Source organism: Eschrichtius robustus, chromosome 1 (genome assembly GCF_028021215.1).
Source record: "Eschrichtius robustus isolate mEscRob2 chromosome 1, mEscRob2.pri, whole genome shotgun sequence".
Lineage (NCBI taxonomy): Eukaryota > Metazoa > Chordata > Mammalia > Artiodactyla > Eschrichtiidae > Eschrichtius > Eschrichtius robustus.
In genome coordinates, this window is record NC_090824.1 from 114503707 (window position 1) to 114527918 (window position 24212).

The following is a 24212-nucleotide window of genomic DNA, read 5'->3' on the forward strand; positions in this document are numbered from 1 at the left end:
TGCTGATACCATGTCACTGTGCATTAGGTCTCTGCTTGAGGACATGGGGTATTGCCAGTAAGCAGGCTGTAGAAGACGACACTTGGGGTACTGCAAAGTTTATTACTGATTTATTGATTTTTTCCCCAGCAACAAAAAAATGACACTCTTGTTTGCCATATTGGAGGAATACCATTCTAGTGAGGATTTCCCATTGCTATTATAAATGCAGCACAAATCCATTTATGGGATTCAAAGGCAGTAGGGAGAGAATTTTAAAAGGAAAGCTAAAAAGAAGATAAAGTGAAGTAAACAAATCTTAATTTTATATTGTATTTTCTTAAAAAAAAAAAAAAAAGATATTCCCCTAAACTTATAAACAACTTATAACAATAAGATTGCCTTGGATTTCCCTGGTGGCACAGTGGTTAAGAATCCGCCTGCCAACGAGGGGGACACGGGTTTGATTTCTGGTCTGGGAAGATCTCACATGCCACGGAGCATCTAAGCCTGTGTGCCACAACTACTGAGCCTGTGCTCTAGAGCCCTCAGGCCACAACTACTGAGCCTGCGTGCCACAACTACTGAAGCCTATGTGCCCTAGAGCCCATGCGCTGCAAGTACTGAGCCCGCGTGCCACAACTACTGAAGCCCACTCGTCTAGAGCCCGTGCACCACAACAAAGAGTAGCTCCCGCTCGCAGCAACTAGAGAAAGCCCTCAGGCAGCAACGAAGACCCAATGCAGCCAAAAAAATAATAATAAAAAAAATTTTTTTTTAAATAAGATGGCCTTATGAGATGAATTTCTCGTCACTAATGACCATCAAGCAAAGATTGTGTAAACAATTTCCAGGAATGATGGGGAAGAAGTTCTTAAATTTTAAGAATGGTTGAACTAGCAAAATTTGATGTCCTTTCAAGTCTACGATATTATAAAATAAGTCTTGTGTGATATAAATGTTTAAATGTATGCACTTGATTAAGTACTTATTAGTGATTATTATAACTGGATACAATGTATCTTTTATGAAACTTTTTAAATGTAAAAAATCTCTGAAACCATCTATTCAGATAGGTAGCAGTTTAGTAAGATCACTAAAAGGACAGTTCTTATTTTTAGGTTATGTAGCTGAGAAAAACAATGAAAAACATATGCCATCCTAGAGGATACAATTAAGAAATAAGTGGTTGTGTTTAAAGCCATCAAATACAAAATAAACATAGGTGTTTAGGAGACCTTCATAGTATCTTCAGCCAACTCAAGGCTGTCCCTTTGGGATGTTTTCCTAATACTGAGGCAGCCTTCAGTTCCCACTAAGTGCAGTCACCGTGCATCATGCCGCAGTGAGGCAGGGCATCCTGAGCTCTCACTCAACAACACAATCCCAAGGGAGCCCCCTGTCTTATCTGGATGACTAGTGACAAACTGGATAAGACTCAGTGATGGCAAATTGAAGGCGTTCAGACTTTAAAACTCAAGCAGCACGTAGTGGCAAAGGTATTAATGCCAATAATATTCCTGTTCCATTTCCTTCTCCCCATGTAACTTCAGTTACTGGTCCATTTCTCTAATTTCAGTCAAATGGAAACAGTATATAAGTAGAGCTTCCATTCTCAATCTCATTTCCATTGGTGAGTCAGAGACATTAAATAACACTTGCTCTCACTTTAAGACCCCCAAAGCTTGAGGGAAGCTTGGACTGGAGTCACAGCTAGAAAGATCACTAAGGGGGTACCACTGGCCTACACATGAGCCTGCCTCTAACCTGCCTCCCCTACTATGTCCAGTCACACTGGGAGCTAAGCTAGCTAGAGACTGCTACTGCTAAACCAATGGCCTCACACTCCAGTTCAGATGTTCCTGAGGAGAGTAGTGAGGAAAACAGGAGGGTAACTGGTTTGGTATATCTAAAAGGTCAAGTTTAATAAGGCTTTTCCCTCCCTTGAAAGCTCATGCTTGAGGAGAAAGAACATCTGACTATAAAGCAGGCGTGGGCAGAAAGACCTGGAGTAGCTGTCTTCAAATTTTCTTCAAAACACAGCTATTAAATATGCTCATTCAAGCCTCATTAGCTTTCCATTTTTCTTTGTTATATAAAATTAATTCAAAATAAGAAAGTAAAATAAATACATGAATAGGGCCTAGGGCACGCCCACATAATCAATGCCTGTGATTAGAGAAATGTCCTTCACATCACTCTACTGACACTCCTTCTAACAGTGATGCCCAGAGAGCTCCAAGATCCAGACTGTATTTTTGGCTTAGTAGGACTATATTCTAAAGAACAGACTCCAAACCTTGCCAAAATGAAAGAGGAAAAACTTTCATCGACTAGATCATATATTGTTAGAGGTGATGACTAAGACTAATCTGGTGATCCACTATCTATAGCCATGATGATTACGGCTAGACATAAAGATTATTTGTCAAAAATTTCTAGAGTATCATACTCCAGTCAATACAACTTTGACCACATTGATGTTCTATTTGATTTCATTTTTACCATGGTAAATTGTTCCAAGGTTGTTTCATTCTTAATCTGTTCATCTGCCATATATTGAGTCGGCCAAAAAGTTCATTCGGGTTTTTCTGTTAAGACGTTACAGAAAAACCCGAACGAACTTTTTGGCCTACCCAATATTTTTACCTATTCAAAGCTCACCATAGTCAGCTGAATAAAGGCCCCCAATCCTAAGAATCTGTAAATATTACCTTATTTGGGAAAAGGGCCTTTGCAGATATGATTAAGATAAGGATCTTGAGATGGAGAGATTATCCTGGATTATCTGGGTGGGCCCTAAATCCTTCACTAGTGTTCTCATAAGAGACAGACAAAAGAAGTGAAGTTAGACACAGAGAGAAGATGATGTGAAGATGGAATCAGAGATTGGAGTGATATGGCCACAATTATTAGGAATACCGGTGGCCACCAGCACTAGAAGAGGCAGGGAATGGGTTCTCCCCCATAGCTTCTGGAGGGAGGGCAGCCCTGCTGACACCTTAATTTCACAGTTCTTGCCTCCAGAACTGTGAGAAAATAAACTTCTGTTGTTTTAAGCTACCAAGTTGGTGGTAATTTATGGCAGCAGCCACAGGAAACAAATATACTCACTTTTTTTTCAAATTACATAGACAGGGGAAGAAAAAAGTAAATTTTCTTTTTCAACATCATGTTAATAAATATATGTGGCTTATTTAATATTTAAAAATGTATTTCAATTGTTGGTTGTCTCCATATGACTCCTACATCCATAGGAGCCCCTGTGGCACTTTGTACAGACATGGAATTTGATTAACGTTAATGGAATGAATAAACCAAGTTGAAAACAAGGCCTCACCTTGCGATACCTATTTCTGGCCAAGTAGCCTCGCAAGTAAGACTGAAGGACGATCGTGGCAGTCCGCCTGATCTTGTACCTCCGGCGGATTACATACATGCGCCAGTACTTCTGAATGATGGTTGCTGCCTTGGTTCTGCGCAGGAACTTAGCATAACTGGCCAGAGAAAGAGTGGTGCGTAGTCAGTAATCAGAAAAACCCAGGAATACATTTTGTAGAGGCTGAAAGCACCAATATCTTTGGCATAATAAGTAGTACCTCCATTGTATTATTCTAATAACACACACGTTAAATCAACATTTATATTTCTTATATTTGTATAGTTATTTAATGATCCCCCAAATATCTGTCCATCCACCATCTCATTTGAGCCTTACCTAACCCTGAAAAGTGGGATGTCCCATATTACTCGATTTTACAATACAGAAAGTGAAGGTCATAAAGGTCTGTTCCTTCTAGGACTGTGCTCATTACCCCAGGCTATGTCCCCTTTACATAGCAGACCAGCTTACACAGTAATCCTGTACTTACTTATCACCAGCTTTCTTAGCTCTATCCATTGCTAATGCACGATGTTTTTCCTTAATCTATCCATTTGGGCACAAGTTCTTTACCATTAATTCATGTCTTTTGATATCTCTAAATTAAAATTATCCTAATATGGAATCACACATAAGTGTAATTCTCTTCTACACCTTCTCAGCCAACTGCTCCCCAAAACTCCTCAATAGAGTCATTATTAACTAGTTATATTCATGACTGTTCTAATTTACAGATGATTTCTTCAAGCCCATATAAGTGTATAAAAAATAAATACTGAGGACATGAGTAGGCAGTAATTTGTAATTTTTTTTTGAGGTTCAATCTGAATCATTCATAAAGGTGAATGAAATTTTATTCTATTTAACTGTCTTAGGAGTTAATTCCTTGGACCTAAGAAGAGGTAAGGTGCTGCCTTCTCAGGTAAGGTGACCACTCAAAACTGTCCTAGTTTGGACAATCAATCAGATGAGCTCGCCAATCTTCGCTGCCGGTGAGCCAGAGTGGACATGCCGCCAGGAGACCTACCATCGGGCCTGGTGGCCTCGCGCGTATCTCTGCACAGTGATGGCGGCCTTGCGCATGCGCAGGTACTTCTTCCGCAGCAGCCACCCTCGGATCGTCTTCTGGATCCGGATGCAGGCAGCCCTCAACTTGTCTGCCCTCAGTTTTTCCAGATAGGCCACTTGACCGGCACGGAAAAAGATCTTTGTCTTCCCAAACTGGTATTTGTCCTTGTCCTATTTTTGGAAGAAATTGTATACTCAGAAGTAGAAATGATGACTATACAAATGAATTTTAAAGAGAAAAAATATGTCTAAAAGCAGAATCAGTAAAGGGATGAAACTATTAGCTAAAACTTGGGCTACATCACAGTTAACTAATGGAGCCAGCTTTTTGATCCTATGCAAGCTGAGCCAACAGAAGGGACTTTAAGGAAAACTGCAGTTTAAGAGTTATTTTCCAGAATTATTCTACCTGGAATTATTATCTGAGGCCCAAAAACTTGGTTGTGGGTTATAGGCAGCTACTATTTGCTTGTTTGTATTTTAAATATCTCAAGGAAATGGAGGTGCTGACACTCCCTCTGACTGACCCAGGCTGTAAGGATTACATCGGGCTGTGTGTTCCATGAGAAAGCTGAAGGGACAAAAACACCAGTATGAAGAAAAAGGCAGGAAGTAATGCACATAAAATAAAAACTAAAAGATTAAAAAATCTTGCATATTCATGTTAAGTTTCTCAACAGTTATCTCTTGGTTTTATCAACAGTAAATCTTCCTACAAATTTCAAAACTCCTTTTACAAAAATATAATCATTTATAATGTTCATTGACTTCTGATTATAAACAAAGTTGAGCACTAAACACAGATATATATGCATGCTATTTTTGGTCTATTATATTCTGATCCAACTTATCTAGAAGCATGTGAGTTATTAACCATCTTGTATCAAAAGAAGAGTAGAATTTATTCATAATAGTCAATACTGTGATCTGAAATTCTAAGTGAAAACACAGAAAATCACTTTTCACTGTAAGCAAATATTTCCTATCTTGTACATGAAAACAGAAAATCAGAAATCTCCACATATACCTAAAACTGTTTCAGTTTAAATCAATAAAGTTTGCAAAGGAGGCTAGCTGGAAGAGCTAGAAAGTGGTTCCCTCTCCCTGTCTCCTTCTCCCTGCCCCATCTCATCTCAGCTCTCCCTCCCTCGCCCCCAAGCCTGCACTCCTTTACCTTGTGGCCCCAAGCCCAGGGGGGAGCAGTCTGGCGGGGGGAGGCTGTCCCTACTTTCTGCTCTCCATTCCCTAGAAAGGACTGAGGCCAGATTCAAAAGGTATCAGATTCTTTTACACATTACCAGGAAAGTGGCCTAAGTTCTTTCAAGAAAAATAAAGTTATTATCACCAAAGAAGAGATATTACATCTAGTTAAAAGCTAATAATTATGACTAACTACTTCAAAGTGAGGTAATCCATCCAACCTAGTGTCAAATAAGTGAAAATATTCTTTAAACAGCATCTCATGAGTCTTAAATTCTCTACAACCTACATCAGTGGTTATCAAAATGTAGTCCTCAAACCAGCATCGGCATCACCTGGGAACTTGTTAGAAATGCACATTATTGGACACATCCCAGACCTACCACATCAGATGTTCTAGGGGTGGGGCCCAGCACTCTGTAGTTTAACGAGCCCTGAAGGTGACTCTGATGCATTCTGAAGTCTGTGAATGACTTAGCTTGGTATGCAAGTCTCTTCAAACACCAACCCACATTTCCTAACCAATTCCCTACTGTCCCATGCACCATTTTTTTTTACTGCAAAAGCAAAAACAAAAATCCTACTCTAACTGCTTTTTGAGAAAACTATGCTTTTCTGCTCCTTGCTCCCTATTAGATAGCCTCCTTCCACTTTTATACAATCTTACCCACTCTTCATGGCCTGACTCAAAATACATGTCTTCCATGAAATAGTTCCTCCTTCCCATAGCAGATGTGGCTTTGTCTTCCGTTGATTTCTTGTCTCACTCACTCAGCATTTGACAGACACTAAGGTACATTATACTTATCTTTAAAATGCATTAATTTCCAAGACAGACTATGTCACCTGAGGACAAGACTTATTTCTTCTTAATCACACAGCATCTGGCCTGGTGTCTGTCATAAGTAATTTTCAATAAAAATTTAGTACTTGGTAAATTTTTATTGAAAATGATCAAACTCTAAAAAGAATGTGTCTCAAGTCTGGGTCCAGGCCTCACCATCCTGTTTCTTAATACTGGACCATCATCTTCACTAGTCCTTCCATCGTAAAGACAGGGAGCCTTGACCTCCAAGACAGTGTGCCTCTCCACCCTTCCACCCCTGAATAACCTGGATTAGTGGTATATGGATACTCCTAGGACATTCACAGGTTACAATCACAAGGCCTTTGGCAAACATCTGTTCCAATAAAGGTAAGTGAAAAATCTTTCATACCACTATCAGTTTCTCCAAAACATTCTTGCATGTTTGTTTTCTCTCACTTAGCACATCTTTTTGCTTCATTAGAACACGGTAGCGGCTGAAAAATTCTTGGTAAGTCCACCTATAAAAAGAAACTCATGTCAGCTTATTTAAAGAAGCAGGAACCTCCCCTTTTAGGATCCCTTATATTTGAAAAATGTCAAGCCCACCGAGAGGGGAAACCTGCTGCGCTGATTCGGATGGTTTCCAGGACACCGCACGCTCTCAGCTGCTGTACTGCCCTCTTCTCATCAAACCTATGTGTAAAAATGGAAATCATTAATACACAAAGAAGCGTGGCTCTAGCCACAAACTACTTTCCTCAGTCCAGAGACTGAATTCTTTTGTAAAGAGCCAAATGGATAAATTAGAAAAAAAAATTCAAAAGTTGGAACAGTGATCAAAATGGAAAACTCCATGTAAGAGAGGGGAAAAGACCATTAGCAGTAAAAATACATACCACAAACTTATAAGAAATGCCATTAAACATATTTAAAAAGCCCAAACTCCTCTGCACTGTGCCATGCTCATTACATGCCTTGGCCTGACTAGCTGTTCTCATAACTCTTTAGTTCACCATACAGAGCTCCCCTGGAATAAAGACTGGCCAGCCCTGGAGATTTCTCTAACAAGAAGAACAAATTAAATATGCCCCATTCAGGTATTTTTAAAAAATTATTGGTGTTCTAAAAGCTATTCAACTCAGTGTATACATACTAAGCATTAATAGTGTCCATGTCAGTGAAAAATATTTTATGTTATATCTTACGTGTATTTCACTCTAGATAAATGGCACCTTAATGTTAAATTGACACTAAAAGAAGAAGTAGCAAGGCCTGCTTCTTACGGGATGACGATTCCTCTTACTCCCCAATTAAGCCCTGAGTGACCTATCCGAGGCTTCTGCTGTGCTATCTTCTCAAGTGTTTTGTTGGTGATGGGAGATGGGGTTAGCTGACAGAAGGTAATGGCCCCTAGGGCTGTCCAGGAAAGTCGCCCAGGGCGTGGCAGCTTCTTCCAGCTTCTCACTTCCTCCAGAAAGGGCTTCTTGGCAATGAGAAGAATACAACAGTCTTTGAGAAGTGCCTTGCAGTCTAAGGCCGACTCTCCAAGGGCAAGACTGGCATGGGTGTAGGTAAAGGAGCACACACACACTGCGGAGTGGGAGTTATTACAGCCTTTGGTAAGTGTGCCTAATCTCTGACCCACAAATTCCACTTCTAGAAATACATTATTCTAAGGAGATAATCAGGCAAATATACAAAAATGTTTGGCAAAAGATGTTTATCATAGCCATAGGAATAACCCAAATGGCCATCAATAGGGAATAATTTAAAAGAATGGTGGTATGTGTATATAATGGGATATGACGTAGCCATTAAAATGATGTGGATTTGTATTTACTAACATGGAAAACACCCATAAGTTGAAAGCAGATACAAAACAACAATTACAGCATGATCCCTTCCATTTTATTAATCTCTCTCTCTTTCTCTTTCTCTCTCTCTCTCTCTCTCTCTCTCTCACACACACACACACACACACACACACACACACACGTAGCAGGGAAGGAATGATCAAGAAGGATCTATGCCAGTTAATACTTATTATCTCTCTGGGTATAATGAAATGCTCTTTCATTTATTTTTACACTACTTTATATTTCCTGAAAATTGTTTTTATAATGTGCATGCATTACTTTCAAAATTAGAGAAATATTTCCGTTTTGGAAAAAACTTCCTCTCACGAATGGTATTTGACATAGGACAAGATGTTTGGTAAAAGTACACATTCTCTGATAGTTTCAACAGTTGAAAAGTAGCAGGGATGATTGTGAGCCTTTGCCAAAGCAACCTTATCTCACCCAGCTCTGGTTTTAACTAAAGCCCAAATTAACCAAAAAGATCTTGAAATGAAGTAAATTGCAAATAGAAAATGGTACTAGAAATGTGTGGTTGATCTCAACTTTTAAAATCATCAGAAGGCCAACTACTAATTTGTTCTCACATTTTTTTTTTTTTGGCCACGTTGTGAGGCTTTGTGGGATCTTAGTTCCTTGATCCGACCAAGGATGGAACCCGGGTCCCCGGCAGTGGAAGCATGGAGTCCTAACCACTGGACCACCAGGGAATTCCCTGTTTTCACATTCTTAAAAGGGAACAAAAACTGAAAAAGTTCTATTAACTAGTTGTTTCCCTCTACAAGACATGAAGATTTACCTAAGTATTTTTTCCCTGCTGCTGGTTTGGCAATCCTTATGAGATATGGATACTTTAAATTCAGCAGTTGAGAAATACTTACGTGAATGGGAACTTGAAGTCGTTAGGCTTAATACAGCGCACGTAGTGAGGGGTAGTGGCATTCAGGGTCTCCATAAGCAGGTGAAGGGAGTTTCGGAACTGCATGAAAAAGAGCAGAAAGGGGCATCAAGGTTTTGTCAAAGTCAAAGATGACATAAAACAACTGAAAATTTTCTTCGAATGACACTAGTGGAGATGACTTTGCCACCTGTGAACCTGACCAGCCCTCAACAGTGGAGCTGCTAGGGCTTTTGGTTCAAATTTGCTTACACCCTACCATTTACATGCTCACTCTGCTAAACAGATATTCTCGCTCCTCCCACCACCACCACTGCGCACCCCCCCCTTTAAAATAGACTTTATTTTCTTAGAGCAGTTTTAGGTTCACAGCAAAATCAAACAGAAGGTACAGAGATGTCCCCCACACCCCCTACCCTGGCACAGGCATGGCCTCCTCCATCATCCACATTCCCCACCACAGTGGTACATGTGTTACAGTTGATGAACCTACTTAGACACATCATTATCACACATCATTATCATCATCACAATAGAGTTCATTCTTCCACCCACCCTTTTAATATAGATTTCTGTAGCTTTCTGTTGTACACTTAAAACTTTGACTAAAAATATAAGCTTGCTTTAAAGATATTAGGGTCATTTAATCATGTACAGTAGGAATTTTGCTGTATGATACTGAAAAAAGTAGCAGATGACTTAAAAGAGTATAGGAAATGAGGGGGGGGTGGCTGAGGATGGAAGAGTACAGCCAGGGTGGGGTTACCTTTAGGGACATGGGATCAGACCAGGGCCTGTGGACCTGTGCCAGGCCCTGCTTCCTATCTGCTCAGGAAAACAAGCTGACTAGCACTCAGCCTCCTGCCCAAAGCCCCCAGCCCTAGTTCAGGCACTAAGCACGTGTGTCATGTTTCCCACTCCCCATGGTGCATAAAACATCAAAGAAAACAGAGGGCACTGTCCCTGGGCTGAAGGAGCTGTACAAATCCAGAGAGGAAACAGCCAGAGAACAAAACAAAGGCAGCAGTGGTTTGTGAGGGAGGATATGTACTAGAAGAATTAAAACGTAGAGAAAATTATTTGGGGAAACGCTTAAGCAGAGTCACGGGTCTATGTTAGGAGGGGAGAAGTATGAGTGCACAGTGTTCTGTGTTCTCACAGTGAAAGCTCCAGCCTCTCCTCACCTGAGGACCCCACCTGGGAGGCTGACAAAGGAAGACCTGAGGCTCCAGCTGAGCCAGAGGGGAAGCAGCACTGCAGCAGCAGCTCCCTGAACTCACCTGGTGCCCCACCGTTTTCTTGTGCTCTTTGGCCGCCTGGCCTGGCCTGCCTTTGGTGGGCTTTGCAGGAGTGCGGGAGAGGGGCGTGCGCCCCGAAGAGGTGGCTGAGCTTGGACTGATGGCCTTCTCATCATCTTGAAATAATTCTGGTAGCATCTTAAACTGAGTCAAAAACAGTAAAAGGAAATCACACTCTAAACCCAAACTCAATTGGAAATCTTCCCAGAAACACTATGATGATTTGCAATCCATAGTGATTCCCTTCCTTAAGTAACCCCTTTCAGAGTCACATTCCAGAAATAATCAATATCTGTGTTAGGAGCCAAAAATATGAGAGGGAGGTGACATCAATGCTGCAAAAATATAGATGGAAAAATGCAGTAATTCTACAACCTTATTTGGGGGAAAACAAAATCGAAACTACTCCACTGAGACTTGAAATCTTAATCCACAGGAAATGGCCGCTCTAACCATTTTACTGGCTTTAAACGATAATTATTTTATGAGCAAAATACTAATTGAAAGTCTTATTACATCAGTTCCACCAAATGTTTTATCATCATGCTTCATCTGTCTACCCACTAACTCAAATGGTGAGTACCAACTAAAAAATATCACTGAAAATCTCATCAGGAAGGGTGTCATGAACTAGTTCTACAATTTAATAAGATTTTAAAAAATCATGAATAGTAATTTTTAGAAAGTAATGTGGATTATTGGGAAAAAAGGTAAAAGGAAACCCTGCCCATATCCTGTAAGCTTTGCATTTGTTTTCAAAGGATTTATAACTTGACTGCATAATTCCTGCAATCAATTTTGTGTTCTACCAGGTTAACGAAATGAAAGGCTATTAAAAGATCTGGTAGTTAATAAATGGGTGGATAGTATAAGTTAATGTGGTTGGAAGACATTTTATGGAACAAAAGAGACTTCAAACTAATCGACAGTAACATTTTGATATATGTACATATCTTTACAGTAGTGACACAGTCCACATACATAAAATAAAGCCTTCTTATAAGTCAAAGTGTAACGGCAACAACCAATTATTTATCTAATAAACTTAGAATATCTCCAGAAGAAATAATTTTAAGGGAGTTCTTTCATTAAAAAACAAAATTAATTTCATTTGCTATAATGTATCTATCAATTATAAGGGTAATTTAGGATATAATTCATGATGTATATAACAAATTGTTATACATGACATACCAATAATGGTTGTTCGCTGCACAAATGAACGTATCCCTTGCTTTACGGAATACATATAGCTCGGTTAGCTACAAAGCAGGGTGGGGGGTGGGAGTAGGGGAACGTTTTACCATTATCTTGTATCACAAAGGGGAAAAATAAGAGTTCCTAATAGATTTGATTTGAAAACTCAGCACAGAGTTAAGATGTAAGGCTATTCGATAATAGGCCAAGGACTCTAGGATCTATCTACACACTTCTGTCATTCCCAAGTAAATTGCTAGCTCTACATTAGCGCTGCCTACCTAAACTTTGTTTTTCTCTCTTCTGTGTGAAATGGTTAATAGAGCTGGGTTGAAATATCATATTCACCACTAGTGTTACAATTTAACTGAAGTTCTACAATATCTACCAGAAAACTACTCAGTGTTGAGAGTTCAGAACACATACACACATATAGATGCATATATATGTGTCTTCCTCTTCATACAAATTATAAATTTAAAATTCTCTACATTGAGTTTTCATTTAAAAAAAAAAAAGAGAACATTTTACATTGTCATACTAGAAACTACAATTTCTTCTTTAGGCAGTGTTCCTGCTTCCTCGTGGGCCATTTTTCTCAGACTTCTTTCCTGGTTCTTCCTCAGGCCAGTCTCTAGGAGTTGGAATGCCTTACTCTCTACTATTTTTCACCTACTTGTTCTCCCTAAGCAATCTTATCCAGTCCTATTGCTTTAAATGCCATCTAATTCTTAAGACTACCAAATTTATATCACTGACTCTGACTTTCCCCCTGACCTGCTGACTTTCATTTACAACTTCCTATATGGCATGTCCACTTGACTATCTAATTGCCATCTCAGGCAAAACATGTCCAAGATAAAACTCTTTTTTTTTTTAAATTGAAGCATAGCTGACCCACAATGTCGTGCTAATTTCCACTGAACGGCAAAGCGACTCAGTTATACATATACATATTATTTTTTTTCATACTCTTTTCCATTATGGTTTATCAAAGGATATTGAATATAGTTCCCTGTGCTATATAGAGCGGGACCCCATTGTCTATCCATTCTACATATAGTAGCTTACATCTGCTAATTCCAACCTCCCACTCCATCCCTCCCCCAACCCCCTCCCCCTTGGCAGCCATAAGTCTGTTCTCCATATCCATGAGTCCAAGACAGAACTCTTGATTCTTTTTCTTTCTCTTGAAGCCTGATCTTTTACAAGTCTTCACCTCAGTAAGTGGCACCATTATCCATCCAGCATCTCAGGCCCAAAACATAGAAGTCATCTTCAATTTCTCTCCTTCTCTCACTCTCCATAGTCAAACCATCAACAAGACCAGTCAACTCTACCCACAAATCATAAGCCATTTCCACTGCTATAATCTCAGTATCTCAGTCCACTATCTGTCCCCTAGATTACTACCCCCCTGTCCACAGCCCCCCCACCATATCTCCACAGTAGCATATCATTCCCATATGAAAACTGTTCAGACTTTCCACAGGAACAGGAATAAAATCCATACTCTTTACCACACTTCCCTCCAGAAAGTGGCCCCTGTCTACCCATCCTATACATCCTACTCACCTACCATGCTCCAGTCATACTGGCCTTCTTTATGGACCTCAAACACAACCATCTTATACAGTCTCAGCACTCCTCACTTACTATTCCACTGACACAGTTGTCTCCTATTATTCAGGGTACAGCCCAAATGTCACATCCTCAGAGAGGCCTTTCCTGACCACTGTGTCTAGTGGAGCACCTCACCTCTGCCCAAGCTTAGTCACTCTCTAGCTTGGTGCCCTGTTTTACTTTCTTTATAGCACTTACCACTTTATGATATGATATCATCTAAATATTTGGTTAAGTGGTTATTACCTAACTCCTCTGCCTATCTCATTTACCTGTTTACCTTGCTAAATTCCCAATTTTCTTAAATCATTCATTGAAAAATTTAGCCATTCCCCACTGACTGAGGATGCCAACTTCATTTGAAGAGAGAAAGGCAGATAAACAGAAAGTCAAATAGGTAAGTAGGTAGATATGCCTGGACATTCCATCTTGTTTCTTTGATCTATCTATGCTTAAGACAGGGCTCTGAATTGCTTAAGACTGAACTTATATGTCTAGGAAAGAGTGTTAAAGAAGACAGAAGAATCCAAGTAACTGCTTCATAAAGATGTGGGAAATCATCTCAGTAACAACAACAACAACATTATTCACTAAGAGCTTTTTATACATGAAGCACTGCTCTAAGAGCTTAATACAACCTATTTAATCCTCATAACAACCTCTGAAAGTAGATACTATCATGATTCTATTTTACAGATGAGAGATTTGAGGCATAAACTCAGTAGATGAACTGTGCTTCCCTTCATCAATTAGCAACATGGAAAGTAGGGGATATAACTCTTTTTAATGACATTTAGTAGAGTTGCAATTTAGTAGTATTTCATCCAGCTGCACTTTACTTATGTGCTTCCTGTTATTTGATGTAGCAACAGATTTCTTTATGGTGGGAAAACATAAATTAAGACACCTTCTGTTAAGTTTTTTTATACCTTAATTCCTTTTCAAGTGGCTAGAAGCTGCAAAATTAAAGAAAAAAAAAAAAAAAGACAAAACACATACACACAAACAGAACCCCACACTGTATTACCACAAAAATAATTCTGTTGAAAACACGTAACACAAATACTGATCTTCTAAAATTAGTACTTCCAAGAGAACAAATCAACACTAGGTTACACTTGCTTCCTATCAGGTGCAGAAAAATTAAAACATAAAGTTCATACCCTTGGGTTGGGTTTCTGCTGACTGGGAGCAGCGTTGGCCTTTAAGCTATGTAAATCTCACACCACCTCCACCCAACTGCAACAGTGCTATATAGACTGTCAGTTACTCCAAATGATTCCTCAGAATGCATAGCTACTTTCTGGAAATTAAGGATCCACTAGCCAGTCAGAAAAGTTAGGTCAGAAAAATGACTCAAAAGATTATGGGTGCGTGGGGAATGAGAACCTGTGAATATTCTGTGTAAGCTAAATTTTTGAGAGTAGTAACACTAGAATTCCAGGGTTTTCATCAGTATTCATAAACTAAAATGATTTATAATCTTTAACTGAATAATACTCAGGGATTGGCACTGTGAGAGAATTTTCTCTTATACATCACTCCTATAAGGTATAAAGCGTTAATGTCCAGGGCTTAAGAGGATAAGTGAAAAAATGATTTTTTCTACAGACACTTAAGACTATAGACTCATTATTTTCTGAGGGTTAAAACTGGAATTTGGTCCTTACATGATCTTTCTATTATCAAAAATAATTGAAAGTAAAAGTTTTTATTCCAAAAACAAGAGTCAAAATGTTCATATAACATTCCATTGAAGTTAAAAGGATTTTCTTAGAATAAACCAGAAAAACAAAAAGTGCCGGTCAGAAATACAGAAGAATTCACACGAATATTTTTAGTCTTTCACTGAATATTTGAATATTTACTTTGTTAAATTAAGTAACCAGCTTTCTGGTTTGCTCCCTATAGGATGAAAGTGAGCCGTGCTCCCCTCCCCATACTCTCCTGAAGAGAGTCAAAGGGTGGAGGTTGGGATCAACCTCAGAGAGCCATCATAGTTCTTTGCAATCTGGAATATTCTTCTCCCACTAGAAAGCAGTGTTTCTGGTATCTATGCCTACGAAGAATAATTTCAAAGTGCTTTGGACCACACCTGAAATTGCACTCAGTGATCCAGAGGTCAATCTTTATTTGGATGGAATGCTTAAGGCCATGTCTCTAGTGCATCCCTTCAAAATGACACAGCCAAAAACAACAACAACAACAAAACGTTTTCTCTCATGGTCTCTCACAAAGGCACAAGAGAGCCTAGAACTGCTGTGGAGGCAAAAATTTCACATAAAACACCACTGCATAGTGGTTAAGAGTGCAGACTCTGAGCTCAACAGCCTGTGTTTTATCAATAATTTGGCTTGAAAACTTATACCTATGAAGTTTCTGTGCCTCAGTTCCCTCATCTGTAAAATGGGAGTAATGATAATATCACCTCATCATAGGATTAGGTGGGTTAACACTTGTAAGGCATTTAAAACAGGACCTGACACATGTATTGATAAATAAAAAACTAACAGTAAAGCTGATTTTGTTAGAACAATTATTATTATTGTTAAAAAGCTAATGCTTAAGTAAGAAACATTTTAATGAATATATCCTGATTGGAGAAAGACTATACATGGTTACCTTGCTTGATTTAAGAACTTTAATTTGTTCTTCAAAAACAGTGTCTTTATTCTTTTCCAGAAAGCCTTCACACTGGTATTCCACCTGAAAACACATGGGAAAATCTCCTTAGCTAATAAAACTTTTGAATAGATATGATTGTCATCAACAACAAAAATATTTATTAGGCTCAGGCTATGTGATGGGCTCTCAGTGAAGTGTTATCATTAGTTTTATTCTAAGAAACTAGTACCATTCTTGGTAAGAAGCATGTTAACTCTAGAGTAAAACTCCCCAAATATTGTTTTTCCTAGGGAAGAGTGGCAGTGCTGATTAACTGTGATCTAAAAGATCATCCCAGTTCATGGGTAAGCAGACTCAGAAGAAGCTGTTCTCTTCTCTCATGCAGGCCGAAGAGAGCTCCTCCAAGGCTGACCCACTGTATTTCCTTCAAACCTAGCTCACCCTCCCGCAGGGGTAAGTCTCCTCTGGGAGAGAAGAGATGAAAGCGGGAGAGAGGGTCAGAAGGAACAAATGGCTGTCTGGCAGAAAGCTGAAGCGGCGACGATGGATGTAGATGGAGGCTGGGTAAACAGTGTATGATCCGGTAAGTAGAACTACATGAGAATGGACTCTCCCTGCTTCTAGAAGACTTCAGCCATCTACCACTGAGGGTCCCCAGCCTGTACCACAAAGCCCTTAGGCAGCCCTGAAGCCATTCCAAGGTCTCCAGCTAGGAGCAGGATAGACTCGGAAAACCCTCAGTTCCTAAAGGGGACCATGGGAAGTTTACCAGAAGGCTACCCCACAACCTTCTGGAAATATAAACTAGTGTCATAGCTCCAGATTTTCTGAGTAGACTACAGAACCTGTGAAGCAGCAAGTCTGCATGCCTCATTAGTAGGGACCCACTGAATCAATCACAGAGGGTGACACACGTCCACAATTTCTATTCTGAAACCCTTGGGTTTCAGAACCCAGAATCTTTTAGCAGAATCTGAGGCAGCAATCTGTAATCAAACATATTAACATTTCTACATTGAAATATATAAATATCCAGCCTAACTGGGATAAATAAAGACTATAAATAACCCCATGTTAGTTCAGGTCAAAAATCAGGCTTAGCCACTAAATGAATTATGAAAAGACATGGATTTCAGAGTTTCTTGGATTTCAGAATTATAGATAGAGGACTGTAAACATGTATTTATTTCCTAATATAATTCCATTTAGGTTAAAGAAAGAGAAAAACAATAAGCCAACATTTAAGCTTACTTTTCCTAACCGGAGCTAAAGAATGCAAGCTCAGCAAAGAAAAAAATGCTATCTATTGACTATTGATTTTTTTTCCTCTTTGAACTTAAGTATTCAAAAAGAAAAGAGATAATAAAACTTCCTTACTTTGTCAGCAAAATGCTGGATGATGAAAGCTTTGTTTGATAGACGGGGCTTCTCAAAGAGCGCACATTTGTTCAAATGTGTGTTGTACAATTTTTGGGCCCAAGTGTCATCTGTGCCTTTAGGCATCTACATTCAGGGGAAAAAAAAAGAAAGAAAACAAGGTGAATATTGTTATGAGACGCTTCTGATGCATCAACCAAGAGACCATGTTTTGGCTTTCCTACCAACTTTTACATCCAGTTTAGGAACTCATTCCTTTCACATTTCTCTCTTAGAGGCCCCAAACCAATGACTAATGAAAAGCAATGACTGAGACCTTCAGCAACTCAACCTGCCTATACCAGAGGTCATCAAATAAATATTCAATATGCTTTTAAAGCAACAAAAGCCTCACAAATGAAATATCATGACTATCATATATTTTAAAAAATTTGTTAAATAAAAATAACATTTGCACACAGTGGACCATTTATATAATTCAGAAAGGTATAAAATAGAGAATAGTCTCCTCTCACCATTTCCACCAACTTCTTTATCTTTCTGTCTTGAAAGGCATGGACACAAATAGGATCATTCTATAAACTCCTTGCATTTTTTTTTCTTCTTAACAATAGCATTCTTGTATTTCTGGCCACTAGGTTGTTACTGATTTTTTGTTATTATGAAAACTGCCACAACGGCTCCTTTTACACAAAAACCTTGGATACTTTTGTAAGTATATTCATAGGGTAAAGTCTCAGCAGTTCCACAGATGGGTCAAAAGGTATGTGTATTTAAAATCTTCACAAATATTGTCAAATTTCCTCAAAAATATGTTGTACTAACTCATGCCCTTCATCAAGAGTATATATGCAATAAATATCAATCTGGGGGACTTCCCTGGGGGTCCAGTGGTTGAGACTTTGCCTTCCAATGTAGGGGGTGCGGGTTCGATCCCTGGTTGGGGAGCTAAGATCCCACATGCCTTGTGGCCGAAAAACCAAAACATAAAACAGAAGCATTACTGTAACAAATTCAATAAAGACTTTAAAAATGGTCCACATCAAAAAAATCGTTAAAAAAATATCAATTTGGTATTATCAAATTTAAACCCATTTGATAGGTAAAAAGCAGTATCCCATTTTTGTGTTGATTTACATTTTATTTAATTTCAAGTGAGGCTGAGCACCTTTACATGCATTCTTTTTGTTTACTGAAGTATAGTTAACGTATAATACTATATTAGTTTCAGTACAATATAGTGATTCAATATTCTTATAGATTATACTCCATGTGAAGTTATCATAAAATATTGGCTATATTCCCTGTGCTGTACATAACATCCTTGTTATCTCATTTATCTTATAGCTAGTAGGTTGTTCCTCTTAATCCCGCCTTCACCTACCTTGCCCTTCCCCCTAACCATCTTCGCAATGGTAACCACTAGTTTGTTCTCTAGTATCTGTGAGGCTCTTTTTGTTTTGTTACATTCGTTTGTTTTATTTTTTAGATTCTACGTATACGTGAAAAGGTACAGTATTTGTCTTTGCATTCTTAATGTTGCAGGAAATCTGGATGCTTAGGAGGATCAACCTGCATTAAGTTGTAATTTATGGCATAAAAGTTAAAGAGCAACTAAGAGAAAGGATAGGTTATTTGTCTAGGATAACTCAGTTAGCAGTCAAGCTGGGGATCTGATATGTTTTCCACATGCTGCATCTTCAAATATTAAAGCTAAAACTCCCTCTCTACCATATATATCAGTACTAAAGAACAACTAGTCAATTTTAAAATTATGGATATTTAGAACTGTTATTCAAAATGCCTTTTGTACAATTTCTTGCATTTCTTTAACTATGTCATACCACTGAACAAAAAGTACCAAATATAAGCATATCAATAACAAAAGTGGCTAAAATTGGTGGTAGTTGTATCTAATGCCAATGAGAAGGGAGATTCTCCTAGTTTCAAATGTATTTTGAACTCTTTGGGTCTAGTGACCCTTCAGAATGCAAGTTAGGGTGACCTCCACTTGTTGCCACCATGGCACCTCAAGGTATACTAGTGAGTCTCTGCTTAAACCCATCTACCATTTGACCTTGATGTATCAATTTTCATATACTAAGTACATCAGAAAATCATACTTACCCTGCATTCCTCATCCAGCAAATCTAGAATGCCCAGTTTAGATTCTATAAGATTAATGCAAGGCTGATTATCATAAAAATCTATGAGTGTCCATGGAATTTGCTCTTTCATATATTCCTCTTGTTCTAATTTGAAGACATGCTGAAATGAAAAAGAAAAAACTGGCATTACTGCATCATTGTCATAAATAATGTTAGTCAAGAAACATTTATAAAAGGATACCAACATAATTTGAGATAGTCAATGGCTTCTAGCAACAATCTTGGAGAAACATGATTTACATGCAGAGAACAAAATAAGAAAGCAAATATAAACCACAGACAGTAAAACCTCAGCAATATAGGATTTTCGGCAAACAAGAAAATCTAAGTATGTGAATACTTAAATAGCTGATAAATATGGCAGTCTTTTTTGATTTTTTGATATATATCCCAAACTGCACTATATAATTTTTGGTCCCTTAAATTATTGCACAGTGTTGCTGACCACATGGGCACAGAAATGCCTTAGCTGGCCTTGAACAACTATGCAGAGAGGATGCCCTCCAGACTACTGAAACATTCTGGGTGATGCTTACAGCATAACAAAGTAATTCTCTTAAGAGACTGTGGTGTTGGAAGTTCATGTGCCTCAGAATTAGATTAACAGTTGGTCTTTTGTGTCTGCCTTGATTATCCTCCACAGTCAGGGAATCTACGGCTCACTTTTCTGGCTTCTACATCCAAATCTGCAAGCAGCTGCAACCACTATGAATCCATTGCTATTTCTGCTACATGCTTCTCATCTCCATTGAGAAGCAATGGCTGAAGCATTTAGCAGAAATATGTATTGACTGCCTATCCTATGCCAGTCACTGCATACCATTAGCAAAAAAGACATGGGCTCTGCCCTCATGGACTTTGAAGACTAGTGGGAGAAACAGAAATCAAGTAATCACAAGAAATATAATTACAAACTGTAATAATGTTCCAGAGGAAAATAATGGCGAGCTATGAGAGCAGGAGTCCTTATCCAGTTTGGATACAGGGTGGCAAGGGAAGGCTTCCTTGAGGAAGGGCTGTGTGATCTGAGTTCTTCAGTGAAAGGTAAGTTAAGTTGGTCCAGGAGGGAACGGCAATCCAAGCACTGCCGCAGCTCCTGCTTCAAGCTGCACAGCCAATGAAGCCAACCCATAAATTCTAGTCTCTACAGATGCTAATGACCTCTACTCATTTGTTCTTGGAGGGTTCTACTTTCTTTCTTGCCTCCTTTGTCACCTTGGTTCATCTCACACATCTTGCAACTTTTCTGGGAAGATAAGCCGTCTGTGGCTATTACCAGACAACATATATTTCCTAGAAGCCAAAACCCCATGAAACTTAGGGGTTACCAAGATTTCTGATGCTTTACTCTCCTCACGTACCTGGAACTTTTCCACTTTATTCTACACTTATTATAATGCTGCTCTTGGCTCATTTACAGCATTTATAGTCTAACCAGCTGCAAAAGCTTGTTAAAAAAAAACAACAACCAAACCTGTCATCCATATGAATATTTATGTCATGTTAATTAGAAAGCAAATTTCTTCTGTTCTTTTGATTAATGAGAAGGCAAATAGGGCACCATGTGTCAGCAAGATGCCCTGTCTGATGGTACCAATAATTTCCAAAACAATGAGCCCTATCTTTTTTTAAATTCATTAATTTACATGCAGTGTAGTTTCCACATTGACAACAAAAACACTGCTCCAAACTTTAGAGCCTGTTTCTCATACAAGTCTCTATGTTTAGTTTGGCAAAATCCATGGGGCCTCAAAAATTTTCGATTCTCAATTGCCAAAATGACAGGTGGGCATGAGGTTCAATATGGCAAGAGATCCTTGGTGGATAAGGTAATGCCTCCAAGCACTAAACCTGCCAATCACCATGTTTCTCCTGCCCACTGCCCTACCCACAGCCCCTGCTGAGGGAGCAGCCCTAAGCACCAAATTCTTTACTGTGAGACCCCATGCTCCTAGTCACAGCTAGTCAAGTGCCAGAGATCTCTGATGAACGAATGAACTGGGTTAATCAAATTCTCTTTCTGAGGTATAAGAACTAGGAAAGAGGCAATTAACAGTGGAAGCTGATGCTGAAAGAAGTCAAGATGAATGAGAGTTAAACAAGTTAAGAGGATGGGAGCATTCCAACCACTGCCTGGTTCACAGGAAGTGTGAGGTGAGTGAGGAAGCAGAAACCTTGACAAAATATATATGGAACAGAAGAAAAATATATGCCATCTGATAAGAGGGAGTGGAGCAGTTGTGCAGAGCGAGGCTAAGATGCAGTGTGTGTGTGTGTGTGTGTGTGTGTGTGTGTGAGAGAGAGAGAGAGAGAGAGAGAGAGAAAGAGAGAGAGAGAGAGAGAAAGAGAGAGAGAGAGAGAGGAGAAACAGATGGATAGAGACAGAAAGAGGCAAAGAGAAAGGAGAGAGTCAGAAACACACATGCAGAGATATGAGGTCCGTGAGAAATAAATTAGCCCGTCCTTAATAAGGCTGGCACTGGTCCCTTATACTTCCAGTCACCTTGTACCAAAATATACTGGGAAAGAACAGAAGGCTGTGCCATTGATTAAAATATTTAGAAACTCAGGAAAACCTTGAGAAAAAATAAAGCTCAATTTAGTCTCTGATAGGTTTTTATTAATGTTCCTTATGCAGAGATGCAAAATACGCCAGTCATATTCTTGTAGAAACAGTCATAAGCCTAAGATTTTAAGATCACCTCTACATTATTTCACTGTACTAAGTAGCTTAATTTGCTAAATAAAGGTGGTCCAAATTTTTATCAAAGTACATGCAATATTTTTTGAAAATCAAATAGTTTAAAGGTTTTATGATGACAAGCAACAATCCCTTGTCCTATCCCTCCCCAACCCCAGTCTCATTCCCTGGAAGTGACCATTTTTAACTCCCTCAGCTATTTCTTCTGATATTTACCTCTAAAGAATATGCTTACCAGCTATTTTTTTTATTTATTCATTTGAAACATTATCTATTGATTTCTTGATATATATGTAGAAAAGAGAATATGTCCTGGCTTTCCTGTTCTGACCTCTTGCTAATACAGCAAGTAAGAGTTAAGACAGTCATAACTCCACATATAGTTAGCCTCAGGAACAACCAACTGAAGGATATCCCTGGGATCAAAGTTTTACACCTCCTATATTACTACTTAACACACTTTCGGCTTCCCTCTCTCAATTTATTTGGATCAAGTTTTCACTATTCTCAGACAGCAATCCAAGGATGACCTTGAATCCAATCTGGACCATAAACATCTTTCCAAGGTTGCAGCATTTACTAATCCTAAATCCTAAGTTCCTCAGCAGTTTAGCTGTTTTAAACCATAGATAATAATTGTAATTCACAACTTCATTTCTGGAACCAAACTTTAAACACATACTAGGAATTTGAGAGAATAATTTTTGGTAGAATATTATTCAAGCAAGAAAATTCTTACCATATTGAATTGTTGCTGTAGTTTTTCATTTGCATAATTTATGCAGAACTGTTCAAAACTATTTATCTCAAATGTTTCAAATCTGTAAAACAAAAAGTAATATGGGAAGAGGAGAAAAAGGAACAAATAATTTTTAAAAAATATTCAAAATGTGCAAATCAGAAAGAAAGAAATAGGAAATTCCCCAACATTGTGAAATTTTCTTTCCACATCAGTGAAGATAAATAAGGGTTTGTAATTCAGTAACATGAAATATGTACCCAGCAGATAAGCATCAGCCAGGTGGCAGAGAGATTTTTTAAAGGCTGCAGCCTATGGACGTGTCTAACAGTATACGCTTTGGACAGCATATTCATCCTCAAGTAGGGAATAATCAGAATTATGATAAAGCCATTGCTCTTGTCAGGTCACAGATGCACAGTGTCTATATACACATAGAAAGGAACGGGGAATAGAAATTTCATACACTCTTTTGAAAAACTGAACCAGATAATGAAACAGGCATCGTAAAGTGCAAATGTACAGGAAGGGTTTTAACATTAAAGAAAGGTACCCAGAGAAGGCAAACTAGCAAATGAAATTAGACTTTTAAAAATTCTCTTCTAATTTTCCCTTCTTCTCACCAGTAGGAAACATAATCAAATACCCACTTAGAGTTACTAGATAGTCTCTAGAAAGAAACGCTCAGACCACTAAGCCAAATACACTTACCCATAAATGTCCAGCACGCCGATAAAAGAGTGCTGTTTGACAGCAGAATGGAGAACCTGATTGACATGATCTACAATCCAGTTAAAGAGCTTGGCATAGATGTGCTTGGCCAATGCATCACGGGCATTCGTGGCCTGCAGCTTGGAGATGGGCTTGATGTATGTCTCCGTGGCAGTAGCCAGCTTCCGATGGCAGAGCCAGTGACACATCTCCTCAAAGTCCACAGCCATGAGGTCACAGAAGATGCTGAGAGGTTCATGCTTCGGCTGCCAAAAGAGAATGGGTTATTTCCTAGGACCAGATCAATTAAGCAAAAATTTTCTAAAAAATACTAACAAAGAGGTAACAATTAAAACCCAGCAATTTCTTTGTTATAACAAACACCAAGATCACTTGAAGCTGATCAGTGATAATCACAATCATCCATCAAACCAGCATCTAGGCAGCATTTTGTAATCTCTTCTAGGGCTCATTTTTAAAATTACCTCTTCCTTTGTTTCCTGAGAGTACTTGTTTGGATCTCTCTTCAGACACATTCATTCAGTCAGTCAATCAGTCAGAAAGTGAGTCAGCTTGTCTACA

The 24212-nt window shown here is 38.7% G+C and overlaps 1 protein-coding gene across 6 annotated transcripts in view; it reads right to left on the reverse strand.

The window, feature by feature from the left end:
- MYO5A (myosin VA) overlaps window positions 1-24212 on the reverse strand; it is a 197362-nt gene that overhangs the window by 59316 nt on the left and 113834 nt on the right. For all 6 annotated transcript variants that reach the window (XM_068551749.1, XM_068551728.1, XM_068551750.1 and 3 more), the window contains exons 10-20: window positions 23631-23896; window positions 22920-23001; window positions 19439-19579; window positions 17312-17437; window positions 15932-16015; window positions 10472-10633; window positions 9175-9272; window positions 7044-7130; window positions 6847-6955; window positions 4389-4600; window positions 3320-3476 (exon numbers count right to left, since the gene is read on the reverse strand). In XM_068551749.1, the coding sequence (XP_068407850.1) occupies window positions 3320-3476; window positions 4389-4600; window positions 6847-6955; window positions 7044-7130; window positions 9175-9272; window positions 10472-10633; window positions 15932-16015; window positions 17312-17437; window positions 19439-19579; window positions 22920-23001; window positions 23631-23896 (1524 nt within the window). The remainder of the gene's footprint in view (window positions 1-3319; window positions 3477-4388; window positions 4601-6846; window positions 6956-7043; window positions 7131-9174; window positions 9273-10471; window positions 10634-15931; window positions 16016-17311; window positions 17438-19438; window positions 19580-22919; window positions 23002-23630; window positions 23897-24212) is intronic.